This window comes from Megascapheus bottae, chromosome 3, assembly GCF_031878675.1.
Source record: "Megascapheus bottae isolate mThoBot1 chromosome 3, mThoBot2.hap1, whole genome shotgun sequence".
NCBI lineage: Eukaryota > Metazoa > Chordata > Mammalia > Rodentia > Geomyidae > Megascapheus > Megascapheus bottae.
In genome coordinates, this window is record NC_143511.1 from 60,495,177 (window position 1) to 60,518,081 (window position 22,905).

The 22,905-nt window shown below is 39.6% G+C and overlaps 1 protein-coding gene across 3 annotated transcripts in view; it reads right to left on the reverse strand.

The window, feature by feature from the left end:
• Rnf38 (ring finger protein 38) overlaps positions 1–22,905 on the reverse strand; it is a 100,102-nt gene that overhangs the window by 65,638 nt on the left and 11,559 nt on the right. For all 3 annotated transcript variants that reach the window (XM_090330260.1, XM_090330261.1, XM_090330262.1), the window contains exon 2: positions 1,374–1,444. In XM_090330260.1, coding sequence (XP_090186386.1) covers positions 1,374–1,444 — 71 coding nt within the window. The remainder of the gene's footprint in view (positions 1–1,373; positions 1,445–22,905) is intronic.

A 22,905-nucleotide genomic window follows, 5' to 3' on the forward strand; every position in this document is an offset into this window, starting at 1 on the left:
GACCAGTACTCTCCCAGACACACACACACCCCTGCCAAAATAAAAGGGGAAAAAGAAAAAAGAACAGAAACAAAATACAACATAATGAAACAAAATCACTAACAGTTGAGACATAATTTAAAAAATGAAACCAAACTCAAGTCCATAGCAGGCTTTATCCTACCCCACTCTCCATCATACGTGAATCATGATTTAATTTGGGTTTTGTAAAAAAAACATTTGAAAAAGACAATGTATAAGAAGACATATCTTGGGGCAGGGAGTTTGGCCTAGTGGTAGAGTGCTTGCCTAGCATGCACGAAGACCCAGGTTTGATTCCTCGGTACCACATACATAGCAAAAAGCAGGAAGTGGTGCTGAGGCTCAAGTGGTAGAGCTCTAGCCTTGAGAAAGTCCAAGGACAGTGCTCAAGCCCTGAGCTCAAGCCCAGGACTGGCAAAAAAAAATTAAGAAGACATATCTTGAGCCGGGAGCATGGCCTAGTGGTAGAGTGCTTGCCTAGCATTCATCAAGCCCTGGGTTCGATTCCTCAGTACCCTATAAATAGAACAAGAAAGAAGTGGTGCTGTGGCTCAAGTGGTAGAGTGAGGAATGCTCAAGGACAGTGCTCAGGCCATGAGTCCAAGCCCCAGGACTGGCAAAGAAAAGAAAAGAAAAACAAAAACAAATGCAAGTTGCCCAGATAACTATATTTGGAAAGTATATGTTCATATATTGAAATTAGATTGTGGGCCAGAAGTTTGGCCTAGTGGTAAGAGTGCTTGCTTTAGCCAGGTGAGGTGGCTCACGCTGAGATCTGAGGATCATGGTTCAAAGCCAGCCCAGAAACTAAAGTCTGAGAGACTCTTACATCCAATTAACCACTAAAAAAACAGAAGTGGTGCTGTGGCTCAAGGGATAGGGCAGTAGCCTTGAGCTGAATATCTCAGGAAAAGTGCCCCAGGCCCAGAGTTCAAGCCCCATGATCGACAAAAAAAAAGTGTTTGCCTAGCATGCACAAAGACCCAGGTTTGGTTCCTCGGTACCACATACATAGAAAAAGGCTGGAAGGAGTTCAGTGGCTCAAGTGGTAGAGCTCTAGCCTTGAGAGAGCACAAGGACAGTGGTCAGGCCCTGAGTTCAAGCCCCAGAACTGGCAAAAAAAAAAAAAATGTAGATTGTGTAAGACTAAAGAAAAGAAATAGAAATAGGGAAATGGAGGACTAAGAGTTCAGTCTACTTTTTCCCAAGGGAATCCTTAGGCCAAACTTATAAGGTCTTCTGCACCTGAACACTGCACCCAGCAAGTCAAACTCTTAGTTCTAGGTCCAGAGTTATGCAAGTGAATCCAGAAATATAAGGATGGCATGCATTGTCATCAACATGGACCTCACCTTGTCACTGTCATCATGACAAATGTGGTCGTGATGGATGGACTGGCACTGAAAAGAAGCACCAACACTACCTACAAGAAAAAAAGAGGAAAAGTTAATATGCTGTAATTCCTTGCATTTGAACTGCTTTACCAATTAAAATGCTTTTACAACCATTATTCTATTTAATCTTCAAAAATAATCTTATAGGGACAAGGAGCATGACCTGTGGTAGAGTGCTCAGCTAGCATGCATGAAGTCCCAGGTTTGATTCCTCAGTACCACATCCACAGAAAAAGCCAATGCCAGGTGCGGTAGATCACACCTAGAATCCTAGCTACTCAGGAGGCTGAGATCTGAGGACTGTGACTCAAAGCCAGCTTGGGCACAAAAGTCTGTGAGACTCTTATCTCCAATTAACCACCAGAAAACCAGAAGTGGTGCTGTGGCTCAAGGGGGAGGGCAGTAGCCTTGAGCTGAAGAGCTCAAGGACACCACCGAGGCTCAGAGTACAAGTGCCATGACAAAAAACAAAAGATGGAAGTGGTCCTGTGGCTCAAGTGGTAGAATGAAACCTTGAGGACAGTGCCCAGGCCCTGAGTTCAAGCCCCACAACTTGCAAAATAATAATAATAGCAATAATAATAATCTTACAGGAGATGGACTATTTTTATTGTTAGTTTTAGAGTTTGAACTCAGGGCTTCACATTTGGCTAGTCAAGTGGCTCTCCAGCCCTTTCTACTCTAGTTATATCTGAGGTAGGCTCCTGTTTCATTTTTATTTTATTCTTCTGCCCCGGATAGCCTAAACAATGATCTTCCTGTTACTATTTCCCACTGTAGCTGAATGATCAGTGTGTGTCACCACATCCAGGGTTCTCTGTTGAGATGGAGTCTCAAACTAGTTTTTTCCAGACTGGCCTGGAACCATAGCCCTCCAAATTTAGCTTCCCAAGTAGCAAAGATTACAGATATGAGTACCTGGCCACAGGATGGATTGTTATTCATACTTTTCAATAGAAGAAAACAAAATAAACAGAAACACATAACGTAGCAATCAGTAAAGTAGATCTGAAACTAAGACCTCTTATTCAAACCTTAACTCAGTATGTTCTACTAGATCAATTAATCTACTTTCATTTAACCAATTAATCAATCTCAATTAACCAGCAAAAAAGCTGAAGGCAGAGCCCTGGCTCCAGTGGTAGAGCAGTACTTGTGAGCAAAAAAGAAGAGGGACAGTGAGTTCAAGCCCTAGGACTACCAAAAGAAAAGAGGTATAGAAATAAACTCCAGGAAATGAAAACAACATTTTTTTTCTTTGATGCTGTTTTTGTTTTCTTTTCTTTCTGCCTTATTTGTTCATTTATCTGTCTTTAGGGGGATGGGGGGAACACAGAAATGTAAAAACAAAATGTGAACAAATATAGCAGACACTGTTGAAAATTAACTGTACAATTTGTGGATGGGATAGGAGGAAAAAACTGAAAGACTGGGACGGAAGGGGTGACATTGTCCAAAAAGAAATGTACTTTACCTGACTTATGTAACCGTAACCTCTCTGTATAACACTTTTATATTAACAACTTTTTAAAAGATAAATAAAAAAGAAAAGGGGAAAAGAGAAGGAAGGAAGGCGAGCAGGCAGGTAAAAAGAAAAAAGGAGATGGAGAAAAAGAAGAAAAATGTGAGACATGTCTTGATTTCAGTTCTTTCATTGGTTAACTGGAGATACTCTACCAGACTTTTCTACCCTGGTTCCCAACTAATATTCCCAGATTTCAGCCACCTGAATAACTAGGATTATAGGCTTGAACCACACCAGCCCCTAGAGCTTGAGAGTTTCTCTTTTTATTTGACTATATTTTCTAATTTTCCATGACATACATGAAAAAGGGGCCTAGTTTCCAAACCAACATTCCTAGAACACTGGGCCTGATGAGACAAGCAATCTCAAGAAAAAAACAGATAGCCAGATGCAGTGGCTCATGCCTATAATCCTAGCTACTCAGGAGGCTGAGATCTGAGGAACAAGGATCAAAGCCAGCCCGGATACTAAAGTATGAGAGACTCTTATCTCCAATTAATCACCAGAAAATGGGGAGTGAGGCTGTGGCTCAGGGGGCAGGGTGATAGCCTTGAGCTGAAGAGCTCAGGAACAGCACCCAGGCCCAGAGTTCAAGCCCCATGACCCACAAAAAAGGGGAAAAAAAAAAAAAAAAAAGAGGATTCCAAGAAAGAGTACCCTATGACCATGAGCAGAATCCCTGAGGCTAATGATCCAGTTACATTTTTTTTCTTTCTTTAAGAACTCCCCCCACCCACCTAGCTGCCATTCAAAATTATTTCAGTGATAATTAGACACCACTACAATGTAACTATTAACAATAAAGACAATATTTCTTTGATCCCATTAATTATTTTTTGTGTGTAGGAGGCTTGAATTCTGGGCCAGAGCGCTGTCCCTGAGCTCTTCAGCTCAAGGCTACTGCCCTACCCCTGGGCATTGTCCCATACTGGAGATAAGAGTCTCAAGGACTTTAGTGCCCAGGCTGGCTTTGAACCCTCATCCTCAGATCTCAGCCTCCTGAGTAGCTAGGATTACAGGACTGAGCTACCATGTCCAGCGACCCCATTAATTTTGTTATTAAGCTCCAGTCAAATCACTAATGACTTTTGACAACAGTATCTTTGGAGAAAGCCAGTTAAAACCAATCTTCCTTGTCCATTAAACTGTTCCGAACCACACTGACTTGCGTGCGTGTGTGCGTGTGTGTGGGGGTTGGCACTAGAATAGTACAGAATGGCCCAAGCTTATGATGATCAAGGTTTGGACCAACTGTCAGTACACACCAAAGTAGTTAACTTGGAGTCATATGAGGGACAAGACAGGAGTCATTATCTTAGACTAAGTCACCTGGACAAATCCAAAGGCAAAATAGGCAAAGTGAAATTAACTACATATTGCTATCACAACAGATTTGTAAGTTCCTTCATGCAAATGCTGATATTTAGATAGAATACACACACACACACACACACACACTCACACACACACACACATGCACCCACTCACACACCTTTTTGGAATACTAGGGCAAGCCCTTGCATACAGCAGATATTCTATACATATGTTGAATCAGTCTGAATTCTAATCCTGTTTTCTAAGGTAGTAACAACCTTTTCCAAATGAATCTTTTTAAAATGTACCTATAGTCTGCCAGTTACCATAAGTCAAATAATAGATGTTATAAATGCTAAAATGCTCATAAGCTTAATGAATAATATCTTTAAAAAGAAATTATTCAGGGGCTAGGAGTTTGGCTTACTGGTAGACTGCTTGCCTACCATGCACCAAGACCAGGGTTCGAGTCCTCAGTACCACACACATGGAAAATACTAGAAGTGGTGGTGTGGCTTAACTGGTAGAGTTCTATCTAGCCTTGAAAAAGCCCAAGGACAATGCTCAGGTCCTGAGTTCAGTGCTCAGGCCCTGAGTTCAAGCCTCAGTACTGGCTTAAAAAAAAAAAAAAGGAATTATTCAGTCTCTTTTCTTCATTCTATAATAATCCCAGTAGACTTTGAAAACTCCAGTCCCACGATATTTGTCTATGGAAAGTAAGTGCCACTGAAATTACTGCCAGAAGAGTCACTACTGAAGTCTAATTTTTTGGTTCTCTCATTTTCTGTTCTTTCAGGACTCTTTTCCATTCACTCTAGCAGAAACATTATTTTTAAGTGCTAATTTTATAGCAGGACTAGAAAACTTGTTGAGTATTATCCAAAACTTGGCCTGAAGTAGGTTCTGGCAGCACATGACCTTTCTGGGTTTTAATTGTACTGGTTGCAGGCTAACTGCAGACAGAATTGCCACTGGTATACCCAGGTTTATGATATGGCTATAAAGAAATGAGCTAAGAGAATTCCAAGTCTCAACAATCAATTAGTAAGTCCAGATTTCTAATCCAGAAATTCAAATATCATCCAACTGCTAAAATTTACTTTTCTCATGCTGTAAGCTTCCACTAAATGAACTTACACCAAAAGATTATATATTAATTTCAGAAATTCTACTTAAAATGTATAGAACAAACTTTGACCTTATTGTAGAATACACTTTAAGACATTATTAATGTTAGGTAGATGTTCAGTAATGTGAAGTAAAAGCCATTCTTGCTCTGTTGAGTATAATATACTATTACAATAAGATCTTGATGTCTTTAGCTATACAGACAGAAAATTCAGTTTCAAAATCTTGAGTTGTCTTAAGCAATCTTACTGAGATAAAATTTGCATATAATACTGCACATTTCATCTGTTTCAATATACAACTCAAGTTTTAAAACACATTCACAAAGTTGTATAACTATCATCACTATTTTAGGACTTTACTTCATTTTTCTTTTCCACAAGCCCCTAACCACCACTAATCTAATTTCTGTATAGCTGCCTATTTTTAAGATTTTATAGAAATTGAATGATAAAATATGTGTATTTGTTACAAGCTTCTTTTACCTAGCTTGTATGCTAGGTTCATGCACATAACCGCAGTATCAATTCATTTTTCATTAGATAATATTCTAATATATGGATATATCACATTTCATTTGTTCATTCATCAGTGAAAAGATATTAGATGAGCTCACTTTGACAATATTATGAGTGGTGGATATTGGTAATATCATGAATGGTGCTTTTCGACATTCATCTTCAAGCTTCCCCACAAATGAGTTTGTTTGTATTTCTTTTGCTAGGTCAAATGGCACTTCTATTCCACCTTTCGAAAAACTGTAAACTTTTCCAAAGTGGCTTGTAGCATTTTACAACATACAAAGATATTGCTAGCTGTTTTTTGTTTGTCATTTTTGTTGCTGTTGTGGCTTTTGCTACTGCTGCTGTTTTAGTGGTACTGGGGCTTGAATTTAGGGCCTCATGCTTGCTAACCAAGTGCTATAACACTTGAACCACTCTGCTAACCTTTTTGTTTTGAGTATTTTTCTCTGTGCCAATACCAGGACTTGAACTCAGCACTTATTGCTCACCCACTTTCTTGCTCACAGATAGCATATACCACACCTCTATTCTGACCTTTTGCTGGTTAATTGGAGTCTCACAGACTTTTCTACCCAGGCCGGCTCTGAACCACATTCCTTTAGAGCTTGGCTTCCAGAGCAGCTACTTTTTTGGGGGAACAAGGTTTCACTTTACACAGAGGCAGCCATCCTCCCACTTGTGCTTCTCCACATCCCTGAGATGACAGACATACATTACTATACCCAGCCATTGTGCTCCTTCACAGTTGGAGATGACAGGTGAATACCACCATATACAGAGTCTCCCAAACTTTTTTTTTTTTTTTGTTACAGCTGGCCTCAAAACACAATTTCCCAATTTCTGTCTCCCAAATCCCTAAGATCACAGGCTTGGGCCACCCCATCCAGCATTGGTTGTCTATTTTGTTTGGTTAAATTCAACTTCAAAATCAGATCTGAAGAGAGTTCAAGGCATTTATAGGCTGTGACTGTAGATAACTCACTAACAAATCATAAAGCCATTCTCACTGTATAATATGAATTATATTATCAACTTATTTGTACTTTATTGAGCACTTCTATAGGTTAAGAAGATTAAATAATATTCAATATATGGAACCTGGGAAAATTGAGGGGATGAGTAGGATTGAGAGATGGGGGAAATGAACTCATCAGGATATTGATCAGGATGCATTGTTCTCATTAACTACAAACTAGTCAGAAGTGGAGCCACGGCTCAACTGGTAGAGTGCTAATCTGAGCAAGAAAGTACAATGACAGTGCCCAGGCCCTGAGTTCAACTCTCAGGATGAGCAAAAAATAAATGTAAATTAAAAAAAAACAGTATCCGCTGTTTTTGGGTTGTTGTTGTTTTAGTGGTACTGGGGTTTGACAATTTCATGTGCCCTGAATGACAGCCTGGGGGAAGATACACATTGAAATTCTTTCTTTCTTCACTGTGAGACATTAATTTAAAATGAAAAGTGAGAGCCAGTCCCAGAACAGTATAGCACTTAGGACTTGAATTACCTGGCTCTCACATACTCATTCTGCTTTTATCTAGTCCTTATCTTCTCTCCTTTTCCTTCCCCTGGCATTTTGACTCTTGCACAGGAAAGCCACGGGCTTTGTGATATAGTAAATATTTTCATGTTGTTATGAGTGGTCTTGTCAGTGAGTGTCTTAGTGGGTTAACCCTGGCAAAATGCTAACTGAACCCACAGAATCTACACAGGACCTCTCCAAGTAAACTCTGGTAATGTTGCATTGACTTATATCACACAGGTTAATTTCTTGGAGTCTCAAGGAAAAGAGCTGATACAAACATTGAGGATTCTCCTAACAATCTCTAGAAGATAAGGAAAATATAAAATCAGTACAACAGTTTACATGAAATGCTTCTTGGAACGAGAAGAGTTTAGGAAAACAACTTCATTTCTCTGTATTAACTAAACTAAGTCTAAAAACTCTCTTATTAAGTTTAAATACATATCAAATTAGACAGATTAAACTCCTGTAATTACATATCGAAGAAATTTTGATTCCAGAGTCTTATCACTAACTGAATAGCCTAATTCTGACACTCTTTGGTGCTGCCACAGACTTCCACATCTATCATACACACCATACGCATTATGCTTTTACTTTTCTAAATCAAAACCTGCTTGAGAATAGAAGCCAAGTTTTACCTAGTGTGTACAGTTTGTGCTTCTAACTGTGAAACTACAATACAGAAATCAAAATCAGCTACAGAAAGGAATAAACCAAAGAGAAGAAAAAGAACCAAAAAAACAGTACAATAGGTACCAGGAATTTGGCCTAGTGATAGAGTACTTGCCTAGTATGCATGAAGACCTGGGTTCAATTCCTCAGTACCACATACATAGAAAAAAGCCGGAAGTGGTGCTGTGGCTCAAGTGGTAGAGCTCTAGCCTTGAGAAAGTCCAAGGACAGTGCTTAGGCCCTGAGCTCAAGCCCAGGACTGGAAAAAAAAACAACAACAACAATGTTTGGTAATAAAAACCTGCTAACATAGGTACTACAAAGACTTCATTCTCAAAGAACTTAAATAAAATACAAGTTTTTAATGAAAATATAAGTTATTAGTTGTTTTATATAATCTCAACTCTAGAGTCTCTGTTAACATATTTTGTATTTAAACTACAAATCGAGTAACATAAATAAACAAACAAAAAGAATGGTTAACTACCATTGCTCCCTCTCAAACCCAGTGACCTCAGGATTACTAAGAAGCCTTAGATTTTTTTTTTTTTTTTTTTTTTTTGCCAGTCATGGGCTTGAACTTGGGATCTGAGCACTGTTCTTGGACTTTTTTTTCCTCTCAAAGCTAGAGCTCTACCACTTGAGCCGTAGCACCACTTCCAGCTTTTTTTTTTCCTATGTATATGGTGCCAAGGAATCGAACCTGGGTCTTCGTGCATGCTAGGCAAGCACTCTATCACTAGGCCAAACTCCTGGCCCAGAAGCCTTAGATTTTAACATTGGAAAACTGTACTAACTTTATTATGAGACTAAAATTCCCTTTAACTAAACATTTTAACTAGCTTTTGTTTCACTATATGTGTAACTGACATAGATGACTGAACACATCAGTTTCTTTCCATGGGTTCTTATTAGAAAAACACTGAATACTGAAATAAAAACTAAATGTGACTCAACAGTCCTGGGTGCCAGTGCAGCCATTTATACTGAGCCCAAAGCGAAGGTCCACAGAGGCAGTTAGCTACTTGCCCGGTGTACAAAGAAAGCTAATACAGAGTAAGTATAAAACAGGTTTTATAGGGCCTAGGCCAGCATATTATTACCCAAGACTATCTCCATGCATCTGCTGCATTTATGTTCACTGTGATAAACTATGTCTACTATACTTTGCAAGTGAAATGCAAATGGAAATGGCTAAAAATATTAGCAAAACTTTAACTAGAGTTTAAAACAAAATAAAACAAAACAGAATATCTGGCCAGGAGTGTAGCCTAGTAGTACAGTGCTTATTATTTATCATGCAAAAAGCCCTGTTTGATTCCTCGATACCACATAGTCAGAAAAGGCCAGAAGTGGTGCTATGGGTAGAGTGGCAGAGCACTAGTCTTGAGCAAAAAGTGTCTAAGGACAGTGCCCAGGCCCTGAGTTCAAGCCCCAGGACTGGAAAGAAACAAACAAAACAAAAGCAAAAACACACACAGTGGCTGGGAGTTTGGCCTAGTGGTTAAAGTGCTTGCTTAGCGTGCATGAAGACTCAGGTTCGATTCCTCGGTACCACATACATAGAAAAAAGCCAGAAGTGGTGCTCAGGCCCTGAGCTCAAGCCCAGGACTGGAAACACACACACACACACACACACACACACACACACACACACACACACACACACAGGTCTCTCTCTCTCTCTCTCTCTCTCTCTCTCTCTCTCTCTCTCTCTCTCTTTCTCTCTCTCCTCTCACACACACACACACTCTCTAGCATTATAACACTTGAGCCACACCTCCATGCTGGACTTTCTGCTGCTCAACTAGAGATAGGGTCATGGACTTGTCTGTTTAAACTTTGTCTGAACATTTATTCTCATACTGCAGCCTCCCAAGTAGCTAGGATTAGTTATGAGTCATTGTTGCCAGATTAAAATATTCTATCTGATTTAATATTCTATTTATCAGCGATTAACAATGAATAAAAATTCATAATTATGAGGAAAGAATGAGACAAGGGAGTCAAGCACAGCCCAATCCTAAACACAAAGAATGGCTTATTCTCTTTTTAATTAAGTCTTTTCTATAAAGCAGTGGTATAGTACGTAGCCCAGGCTGGGAGTTTAGCCTAGTGGTAGAGTGCTTGCCCAGCATACATGAAGACCCAGGTTCGATTTCTTGGTACCACATACATAGAAAAAAGCTAGAAGTGGTTCTGTGGCTCAAGTGGTAGAGCTCTAGCCTTGAGAAAACCCAAGAACAGTGCTCAGGCCCAAGACTGCTGCTGCTGCTGCTGCTGCTGATGATGATGATGATGATGACGACGACAATGTAGTCCAATCACTGAATGACTAACTAAGTGGCATTGTTCAAGTAGACATAATTCTGTTTACCTATCTTTAAAATGAAATGAAAAGATACACTGAGAACAGTGAGGTATGCTTATTTCCCCAGCACTTAGAAGCAGAGGCAGGCAAATTACAAGTTCAAAGGCAGCCTGGGCTACAAACAAATGTTTAAAAAGCAAAAAAGTAGAAAATTAAATGGCTGAGTACTTATTTCTAGCACTAAAATTTTATGACATCTAGAAAACTAAGCACATTTCCTACAATTTGTTATATTTCTAGTACATGCTCCTAACAAAGAACTCCAAAAAGTTCTAATTACTTCAGGATGAGAGACATACCTGAAAGATAAACCAATTTTTAAAAAATGGGGAAGGGGGGCCAGGAGTTTAGCCTACTGGTAGAGTGTTTGCCTAGCATGCACAAAGACCAGGGTTCGATTCCTTGGTACTACATACATAGCAAAAAAAAAAAAAAAGCCAGAAGTAGTGCTGTGGCTCCGTGGTAGAGCTCTAGCCTTGAGAAATTCCAGGGACAGTGCTCAGGCAAGTTCAAGCCCAGGACTGGCCAAAAAAAAAAAAAAAAAAGAGAGAGAGAGAGAAAGAGAAAAAATGGGGGGAGGGCAAGGGGGTGACCTAGTGATTGAGTGTTTGCCTAGCATGCATGAATCCCTGGGTTCCATTCCACAGTACCACATACACAGAAAAATACAGAAGCAGTGCTGTGGCTCAAGTGATAAGAGCCCTAGCCTTGAGAAAGCCGAAGAACAGTGCCCAAGCTCTGAGTTCAAGCCCAAGAACTGGCAAAAAAAAGGGGGGGGGGAGGGGATGACACACAGTGGGGTTCACATCTCTAACAGTTACTCCAGAGACAGAGATCTAGAGGTTTGCTGTTTGAAGCCACTTCAGGCAAAAATTTAGTAACATCCCTATCTCAACAAACAAGCTGTGTAAAGTCACACAGCTGTTACCTTAGTTACTTGGGAGGCAGAGATTTGGAATACTTTGGGTTGAGTCCAGAGTAGGCAAAATGTTAGAAAGATCCCATCTCAATAATCAACCTTAGGACGTTGGTACACATCTGTGTTCTCAGCTACAAGTAAGATGTAGGTAGGAAGATAACTGTCTAAAGCTGGCCTAGTCAAAAGTACAAGAACTGTCTGAAAAGTACGTAAAGTATTGGGCCGGGAGTTTGGCCTAGTGGTAGAGTACTTGCCTAGCACGCATGAAGACCCAGGTTCAATTCTTGGTACCACATACATAGAAAAAAGCCGAAAGTGGTGCTGACGCTCAAGTGGTAGAGCTCTAGCCTTGAGAAAGTCCAAGGACTGTGCTCAGGCCCTGAGTTCAAGCCCAGGACTGGCAAAAAAAAAAAAAAAACCAACAAGAAAAGCATGTAAAGTAAGAAGAGATGTGGGCATAGCTCAATTGGAAGAAAATCTGCCTAGTAAGTATGAAGCCGCAGGTTCAAACAATATTGCCAAAACAAGTAACAAACAAAAAACAAAAATGATACCTGAATCTACAAATACTTACAACTCTGAATAATAATGACATCTTGGTAGATTATCTTTTTCCATATCACCATTACTGAATGAAATAATTAGCTGGGTGCCACTGACTCACACTTGTAATCCAGGAGAAATCTGAGGATTGCAGTTCAAAGCCAGTCTAGGTAAGGAAGTCCATCTTACCAAGCGGGTGGTTGACACTATAATCCTAGCTAGTCAGGTGGCTGAGAACTGTGGATGGCAGTTCAAAGCCAGCTTGGGCACTAAAGACTGTGAGACTCTTATATCCAATTAACCATTAGAAAACAGCAAATAGAGCTGTGGCTCAAGGGGTAAGGTGGTAGGCTTGGGCTGAAGAGCTCAGGGACATCCCCCAGGCCCAGAGCTTAAGCAAGAAGGGGGACGGGGGAGTCAGTCTTATCTCCAATTAACCACCAGAAAACCAGAAGTGGCACAGTGACTCAAAGTGGTAGAGCAATAGCCTTGAACAAAAGAGCTCAGGCCTTGCGTTCAAACCCCAAGTCTAACTCCCTCCCCCAAAAAAGAATAAAGAAATCATAAAGAGAATCTACAACAAATTAGAAACACCCAATCAGACAGAGCACAGAAAAAAGAAAATCAGCATAAAATTTCTTTACCATAGCCGAGCACTGGTGGCTCTGGCTCAAGGGGTGAGGCAGTAGCCTTGAGCTGAAGAGATGAGGAACAGTGCCCAGGTCCAGAGTTCAAGTCCCATGATCAACAAAAAATTTTTTTTTCTTTACTATGTGTTAGAGCTTCTAACTTATCTATCATAAATTTGTAACAAAGGACAGATACTAATTTTTTTAACACAAATGTTAAATGCAGTATTGAAAATTCTTTTTTTATCTTTTTTTTTTTTTTTTTTTTTTTTGCCAGTCCTGGGCTTGAGCTCAGGGTCTGAGCACTGTTCTTGGACTTTCTCAAGGCTAGAGCCCTACCACTTGAGCCTCAGCACCACTTCCGGCTTTTTTCTATGTATGTGGTACCAAGGAATGGAGCCTGAGTTTTAGTGCATGCTAGGCAAGCACTCTACCACTAGGCCAAACCCCTGGCTGAAAATTCTTTTGTAGTATTTTACTAGACACTATTAGGTAAAGATGAATGACAATATTGTCTGCCATGGTACATTTGGCTGGCTATTCTCCAGTTTTGCAATTGTCATAACTGGAGAATGGGGTGGAGGGGGAGGTACTGAAGATATGGTTTAGGTGGCAGAGTACCAGCCAATGAGCAAAAGTATCAAATACCAAGTTCAAGTTTGAATCCCAGATGGAACAAAAAAAAAATAACTTAAATAACTGAAGAATGGGAAATGATACTAGCAGCCAATGACAGAGGCTAGACACACAACTGCAGTGCACACACCCCTCCCCTTACATGGCTGTACATGAGTATTTTTATGTTCATGGAAATTTGCTTTGGGGGAGTAGGAAAGGAAAACAAGGAAATCTGCCTCATTCTCTACACAGTAGCAGAGAATATGTGTGCTTAAAATAGTAATATATTGTGTTTTACATTAAGATTTTACACATTAAATGTCATTCTATCTTGTTTCATCTCATTAAGGAAAAAATAAGTAGAAACCATTTAGGGATCCTACAGTAGGGTAAAGGTTCAGTAGTTGATGAAAATGCTTTCAAACTCTCACTATATCATAAATTTCCAGTGCTAGAATATTTTACATTGAGTCTGTGCTGTTCAATATAATTTTGGAAGTCCACTGATTTCAAGGCTGATCTACAACAGACAACAGGCAGCAGCATATATTAAATCTTTCTACAACCATACTACTGAATCATATGTATTTTTATAGTATCACATGCTGTCACAATACTTTGTTGTTCTTTATTTATTGTGGTAAAGTATAATATAAACTTTACCATTAAACCAAGTGCATAATTCTGAAGTATTTATCACATCCAAATGTGTGTATCCATAACATCCAAAATGTGGTGTGATCGGTAGCACTATTTCCAAAAAAAATTTAATTGCTCTAAATAGAAAACCTATAATCATTAGATAACCACTTCTTACTCTCCCTTGTCTCTTAAAACTAAATTCTCAAGAGAAGAGAGAAAAACATAATACATAAAGAATAACAGTCATTTATAATTAAGCTCTTATTTCCATGTCCGGGAGGTTCAATAACTTGGCCTCATCTGATATGGCATTATGTATCTAGGGTTTGAGCTATTGTAATTCTCTAGGAGAGTTCTAGATGTGTACTAATTATTACAGATGAGGGAAACCATTGAGCTTATGTTCCTTTGGGTCTGGCTTACTTCACTTAATATGATTTTTTTCCAAGTCTTTCCATTTCCTTATAAATGGTGCGATGTCATTCTTTCTGATGGCAGTACAGATTTCCATTGTGTATAAATACCACATCTCGTTGATCCAATCATCAACTGAGGGGCATCTGGGTTGGTTCCATATCTTCACTATGGTAAATAGTGCTGCAATGAACATCATTGTGCTAGTGGATTTAGTATGTTCTCATTTCTGGACCAAAGGGTCCCAGTAGTGGGATTGCTGGGTCATAGAGGAGATATATGTTTAGTCTTTTGAGGAAACGCCATACTGCTTTCCATAGTGGTTGTACCAGTTTAAACTCCCACCAACAGTGTAGTAGCAATCCCTCCTGGTTAATCTCCTATTTTTACAGTATCCTACTTTGTTACCTGGTATATTATATAGATGTTTACTTGTTTACTTGAAATAGGTGGAGGAAAATGAGAGGAGGGGGTAGGGGAGGGAAATGGGGACAAAAACATAAGAAGGAATATCTATGTGTGAGAACTAATGCATGCATCTTCTATCTGGTGAATGTAACTGTAACGCCTTTATACACTGAGATAAAAAATTACAAAAAAATATTTTTAAAAAAACTAAATCCTCAATTAGTAATTTTCAAATCTGCTGCCACCAGGTGGCAAGAATGTGTCATAGCTATCTAAGACTGAGTAGAGGGCCTTCCTTCACTAAGAACTAGAATGGCAACTTCACCCACCAAAACCACATAGGCACATAGATAAACTTTTGGTAATAATCAAGTTTGAAGTCAAATACAACTAATGCTTTTGGTAGTACTAAAGTCTGAACTCAAGCCTTCACACTTGCTAAGTATGTGATGTACCACTTAAGCAAAACCACCAAGTCCTTTTTATTTTATTTTTTGAGAGGGTCTTGAATTTATGCCTGAGCCTGACCATCATTTATTTATTTATTTGTTTGTTTGTTTGTTTTACTGGCTATAGGGCTTGAACTGTGAGCCTGAGTGCTGTCCCTGAGCTCTTCAGCTCAAGACTGGTGCTTTACCATTTGAGCCACAGTGCCACTTCCAGTTTTCTAGTGGTTAATTGGAGATAACAGTCTCCTAGACAGGCTTTGATCTCAGCCTCCTGAATAGCTAGGATTACAGGTGTGGCTCACCAGCATCCAGCTACAGGCCAGCTCCTCTTAGTCATTCCTCCCACAGATCTGGGATGACAGGTACAAGGCATAAGTTACCCCAGGTCTAACTTACTGGTTGAGATGGGGGTTTCACTTTTTTTGGGGGGGGAGGGGTCTGGGTTGGCCCGTAAGCAGTATTCTCCAAGACTTGGCCTCCAGAGTTAATCTTTTGCTATTTTTGCTAAGATTATAGCCATGAATGAGTCATTACATCTGACTGTACTATTTATCTATTTATTTGTTTGTTTATTTATTTATTTATGGCAGTCGTGGGACTTGAACTCTGGGCCTGGGCGTTGTCCCTGAGCTCTTCAGCTCAAGACTACCACCCTACCCCTTGAGCCACAGCATCACTTCTGGTTTTCTGGTGATTAATTGGAAATAAGAGTCTCACAGACTTTTTAACGCCCAAGCTGGCTTTGAACCTTGATCCTCAGATCTCAGCCTCTTGAATAACTAGGATTATAGGCATGAGCTACCGTGTCCAGCTTGGCTGTACTTTTTAACTCCCCCCCTCCTTTTTTTGCCAGTCCTGGGGCTTGAACTCAGGGCCTGAGCACTGTCCTTAGACACTTTTTGCTCAAGGCGAATGCTCTGCCACTTGAGTCATGGCACCACTTTTAGCTTTTTGTGAGTATGTGGTAACCAGGAATCGAACCCAAAGCTTCGTACATACTAAGCAAGTGCTCTATCACTAGGCTATGCTCTGCCCCCTTCTTTTTTTATTTTTTTGCCGGTCCTGGGGCTTGATCTCAGTGCTTAGGCACTGTCCTTGGGCTTTCTCAAGGCTAGCATGCTACCACTTGAACCACAGCACCACTTTCAGCTTTTTGTGTATGTAGTACTAAGGAATAGAACCCAGGGCTTTGTGCAAGCAAGCACTCTACCACTAGGCCACACTTCTGGCCACTTAACTCCCTTTAAAAATCTACAGTAAGGCGCCGAGAGTGTGGCCTAGTGGTTGAGTGCTTGCCTAGCATGTACCACAGACTTTCCTGCCTGGGGTGGCTTTGAACTGTGATTCTCCTCAGATCTCAGTCTCCTGCATAGGTAGGATTCCAGGTGTGAGCCACTGGTGACGGACTTTCTGATTTCTCATTCTTGCTGATACTTCCTGCCTTTTATTATTATAACCATGCTAGTGAATATGAAGTGTTTTTTCAGTATCAATGACATGGTATCTGGATTTGTTTCAAACAATAACATACACTATGTGAAAAATACCCTATGAGCATTGTGGCAAGGATAGGAGAAGGAAAGAGATGATAGAGTACAAAAAAAAAATGTTCTCATTAACTGACTTACAAAGTGGTAGTTAATCCCTCTATATAATACCTTAATAATAACAATAAAATTTTATAAAAAGGTAATATAAAGGTTAGGTAGAAATGAAATAAAATTATCAGTCTGGAAACTGCTGAACCTTGCTGGTAAATACATATAGATTCATTATACTAGTCTCTGTAAATCTATATTTGAGATTTTCTAGAACAAATTCCAAAATGCAACTATTACAAATACATGAAATTATTTCATTCCATTTTAAACTCTAGAAAACTGTGATACCTACTACATAATTTTGCATATCACTATACCAGCATTGGCTTCAAGAATTTTTTTTTAATCTGAGAAAAAAACTATGGGTGGTAACAGCATCAATTACATACTTCTCTTTTCTTTTTGACTGGTACCCTCACTTGAACTTAAGGTATAGAACTCACTCAGCTTGCTTGCTCAGCTGACAACTTACCACCTGAGTTATACCACGGGCCTCGTTTGCTGGAGTCTTGTAGTCTTTTCTCCCCATGCTGGCTTCAAACTTTAATCTATTGGACCTCCTCTTTAGTAGCTAGGATCACACAGATATGAACTTTGGGCACATAGCTTTTTATCTCTCCTTTCCTTCTTTCTCTTCCTTTCTTTTCTTTCCTGGTGTTTTGTCTGTTTGTTTGAGACACGGTGTCCCTATATAACCCAGATTCAGCCCCCTGAGTTTTGTGACTAACAGCATGTGCCACACATCTGGTTATTATACATTTATTTTGAATCCTATAACCAAATAGCAAAATTTCAAAACTATAGATTGATGCTAATTAGCAAAAACTGTATTTTATACAACCTCATTAGTACAAATATGAAAAAATAATCAGTACCAACTCCCACATGTATAAATTAAAAACTGCTATGGAATAGTACATTTATCTCAATTGATAGTTTTATTTCTTTAATAATTAAGTACAACTAGGAGTCAATTCACAATTAACTCTAGAAGGAGGAAGTTAAGGTGCAAATAGCTTGTAGTTTAAAACAACACTCATTCCAGATGTGCCTATAATCCCAGCACTTGAGAGGCAGAGCAAAATAGAAAGAAAAAAGAAAACAAAACAAAACAACAATACACTGTTCTGCCAGAGCAAGTGTCTGGACCACATATATAAACCCACGAGTGAATAAATAGTAAACTGTGGCTAAGCATTCTGAAAAACAAAATACAACAACGAAAAAAAAAAAGAGTATGCAAGAAAGTAGAGAAGTTGACACTGGATAGTCAAGGAAGACCTGAGACAAAAACAAGGAGTAGAAAAAGACAGGAGGGCTGGGAGTTTGGCCGAGTGGTTAAAGTGCTTGCCTAGCATGCACAAAGACCTGGGTTCCATTCCTTGGTACCACATACATATAAAAAAGCCGGAAGTGGTGCTGAGGCTCAAGTGGTAGAGCTCTAGCCTTGAGAAAGTCCAAGGACAGTGCTCAGGCCCTGAGCTCAAGCCCAGGACTGGCAAAAAAAAAAAAAAGAAAAGAAAAAGACAGGAAAAACTGAGTAAGTTCAAGTGTAATGAGCCATTGAACAGCTTTAAGCGACCCATTGTTTTAAAAATTCTTTTTAGCTGCTGTGCAGATAAGTAATATTCAAACAGGCTGAAAGACTACTGTGGTAAGATACAATGGGGGCAACTTCAAAAGAAAGAAATGGAAGGGTAAAAGAAACATTTTAGAAGATACAAGGTATACATCAGAAGATACATTCTAGAGGTGACTTAAAAAGCACTTAGCAAAGCTTAGAGAAGTATGTGAAACAAATTAAACTGCCAAAAATGAATCTCAGGCTCCTAGGGTTAAACAACTTGAATGCCATTTTCTGCTAGAAAAAAAAATAGAAGGAAGAAATATGGGACATGTAAATTAGGAACTCACTTTTAAATACAAACTTAAGAATTTTCAATTCTCAGCATACAAATAATAATTATATACTTGGGCACAAATACTTTATTCTATAAAAAGAAGCCAGAAAAAAGACAAGAACACAGGCACTGAAAGGCAAGATTGGTTTGAGAGGAATAGGGAAGAATGATGAAAGGGGTAATATCGATCAAGAAACATTCTACTTATAAGCAGACATATTGAAAGAAACAACATAGACACAAATCCTAAAACCTCATACATGTAGTAATAGGCAAAAAGGTTAATCAAAGGTATACATAGGAGTGAAGGAGAGGGGGCCGGGAGCATGATTTAGTGGTAAAGTGTTTGCCTAGCATGCCCAAGAACAGTGCCCAGGCTCTGAGTTCAAGCCTCAGGACTGGCCACAACAACAACAACAACAAAAATGGTGGTATAGTGGTAGACTGTTTGCCTAGCATGCATGAAGCCTTGGGTTTGATTCCTCAGTACCACATAAACAGAAAAAGCCAGAAGTGGCATTGTGGCTCAAGTGGTAGAGTAACTAGCTTTGAGCAAGAGAAGCTAAAGGACAGTGCCCAGACCCTGAGTTCAATTAACCACTTCCAGTTTTTGAGTGATTAATTGAAGTCTCTTAGGGGCTTTTTTGCCCAGACTAGTTTCAAACCAAAGATCTCAGTCTCTTAAGTAGCTAGGATTACAGGTGGAGACACCAGTGACCAGCAAAACTGTTACTTTTAATCTCCATGAGTTCTTTTGTTTGTGAATTAAAGTTTGAACAGAGGTCCTTGTGCATGCCCGTCAGTCATACCACTTCAGCCATACCTCCAGCCCACAGCACTTTTAACTTTGCATGGGTTTAAATTTTCAATTTGGCGTGGGTTTTATTTTATTTTAGTACCAGTAATTGGGCTTAAACTCAGGGCTTTTCCCTCCTACTTGGCTTATTCCACTTAAGGCTGGTGCTCTACCACTTGGCCATACTATCCAATTCTAGATTTTTGCTGGGTAATTGGAGATAAGTATCCTGAAAGTTTTTTCCTACCTTGGCTTCAAACATCCTCCAACCTCAGCTACAAGTGGCTTGAGCCACTGGCTCCCAGTTAGCACTTTTAATCTGAACACAAAGCTTTCTGCTATTTTGACAATGTAAGCCTGATCACTAATAGGCATTTAGGGACGATTTAGTTTTAGGGCCCATAAAATTAAATATTAACCTATAAAGGTAGGCCTTGGAAAACTCACAATTATGCCCTAAGATTACTGGTTATTTTTCAGGGGGCAGTGCTAGGGATCAATCATAGGCCCTGTGAATGTTCTACCCTGAGCTACATCATTAGTCTTCCATCCAAATTTCAATTTTACTTTTGGGTAAAGTACACTGCTCAAAAATAACAGTGCAAATGAAGGGACATGCAGTTAACAAATGTAGCAGTGGTACTCATGAGACACTATGTTAAAACTGAACTATACAACTTGTGAGTGGGGCAGAAGGGAAAAACCGGGAGAGAGCAAGAGAAGACGTGACACTGTCCCAAAACAAATGTGCTAATTAACTGACTTAGGTAACTGTAACCCCTCTATATCACCCTTATAATAACAATTCGAAAGACAAACATTAAGTAGGGATGTGGCTGTATATGCAAGCTGTATATGCAAGTGGCTCACGCCTATAATCCTAGCTACTCAGGAGGCTGAGATCTGAGGATCCCGGTTCAAAGCCAGCCAAGGCACTAAAGACCATGAGACTCTTATCTCCAATTAACCACTAGAAAACCAGAAGTGACACCACTGAGTCTCAAGGGGTAAATTCAAGGACAGCCCAGGAAAGGTTAGTGAAACTCTACCTCACCAATAATAAAAAAAAAAAAAAAAAGCCACAAGTGGTAAAGCACTAGCCTTGAGCGGAAGAGCTCAGAGACAATGCGCAGGCCCAGGGATAGGGCAGTAGACTTGAGCTAAAGCGCTCAGGGACAGCACCCAGGCCCAGAATCCAAGCCCCATAACCAAAAAAGAGAAAGTAACAATGAAGAGACATGGTCAAGGAGGCTGCAGTGATCCTGATGAATCAAATAACTAAAGCAAGTATGTATGACGCTTTAGGGTTAGGGTTATATGACTCTTCCAAATAACATTACCATGCCATGGGGACTTCTAGACTATAAACTAAGCCATTTTTTTCTTCGCCAACTGCCTACCTTAGGCTGTTCTCCCTCAAAGGCTGTTAGCTTGGCAATGGTGGCTCATACCTATAATTCTAGCAGAGGCTGAGATCTGAGGATAGCAATTCAAAGCAAGCCCAAGCAGCAAAATGTGTGAGACTCTTAACTCCAATTAAGCAGCACAAAAGCTGGAAGCAGAGATGTGGTAGAGCTCTAGCCTTGAACAACAAACAAAGCTCAGGGACAGTGACCAGTCTGTGAGTTTAAGCCCCAGAAAGGACACAGTGGGGAAAAAAGGCTAACTCAAAAATCATGATCTTGTAACTCCTCACATATTAAGAGCAAATGAAGCTCTTGATTGCATTAATGATGCAAATCTTAATCGGAGCTTTGAAATCGGTTTCCATCAATTTATTATTTATATAGATCACACATGCATGTAATCCTCTGTAGATTCTATGGAAACGCAGATCCTGGATATGCAGTCTTCATCCAATTGAACTAATGTACATTTACTGTACAACTAAGAATGGAAAGAAATATCAAAACAAGTTAAGATAAATCTAAATAGCTGTTGTAAATCTGGCAACATAATTGAATGAGGCATTTTAAAAATCATTTTCAAAAGAGCATATGTAATATATAAAAACAATTTAAATAAAGCTCCAGATTATATTTACAAAGAAAAAAAAGGAAGAGTGGAGCTGTTATAGATGTCCTAAAATGCTTTTCTTCAAATTGTGAGGATTTAAAATACACAATTTAACTGTCTCTGAAAAATCACAGAAAGTTTAAAAGTCTTTTTAGCTTTAAGACCTAAATAGTGAGGGCTACATGTGTAGTTACACAAATGTAAACCTAGACATATGAAGGAGAGAGATGGGAGGTTCACTATTCAAGGACGGTTGGGGGGGGAAGGTTAAGGAAATGCTATCTTAAAAACAAGCTTAGGAACTGAGTGCCAGCTGTAAGGGGAAAAAGCCAAGCAAGAGTATAAGGCCCTGAGTTCAAGTCCTTCATACTGGCACTATGAATGAATGAGTGAACAAATGAATGAACTAATTAACAAACAAACCATCAAGCTCAAAGTGGTACAGTGCACACGAAATCGCAATATGAAGAAATGGAAGTAGGAAGATGTCCATTCTGAGACTACGTTGGACCCTACCTGGAAAAAACAAACTAAAGCAAAGAGGGAATGGTGGTACGGTGTTCATTTTAGCACAGGCCCTGAGTTCAAATCTTAGTACTGCCCCAAAAATGAATAAAGATTCACATGCTACATGAGCTAGATATGGTGGTACCTGCCAGTAATTTCAGCTATTTCAGAAGTAGACACAGGAAGATTGTAAATTCAAGGACAGCCCAGGAAAGATTAGTGAAACTCTACCTTACCAATAAAAAAAAAGCCACAAGCACTTGCCTTGAGAAAGCTCAAGGACAGGGCCCAGACCCTGAGTTCAAGCCCCAGGATTGGCAAAGAAAAAAGGAAAAAAAAAAGAAAAACACTGTAAAATAATAATAATAATAATAATAATAATAAAGCCAGGCACTGGTGTCTCACACCTGTAATCCTAGCTCAGCATGGAGGTTCCAAGGTACTCTGGGCAAAAAGTCCAAGAGACTCATCTTCAATTAACCAGCAAAAGGCCTAGGTGGAAGTACAGCTAGCCCTTGAGCAAAAAAAGCTCAGAGACAGCAGTCAAGCTCTGATTCCAAACACCAAGACTAGCATACACACACACAAACACACACACACACACACACACACCCCTAGAGCCCAGTGCTAGTAGCTCGCATCTATAATCCAGCTACTTAGGAGGTTGAAGTCCTGAGAATCAAGGTTTGAAGCTAGCCTAGATAGAAAAATCCATGAAACTCTACCTCCAATTAGCCAGCAAAAAATCTGGGCCATGGCTCAAATAGTAGAATACCAATCATGAGGGAGTAAGCAAGACAAGCAAGTAAAAGGTCCTTAATATTGACATAGGCAGGCAGGTAGGCAGGCAGGCAGACAGGCAGACAGATAAAAGTCTAGGAATCAAGCTTAGTGGCAGAGCACTTGCCAAACCATAGGCTGTCAGAAATTTTGCTACTAGATACCAAAAACTCTAAAAAAAACCCCACAAAAACAACAACAAAA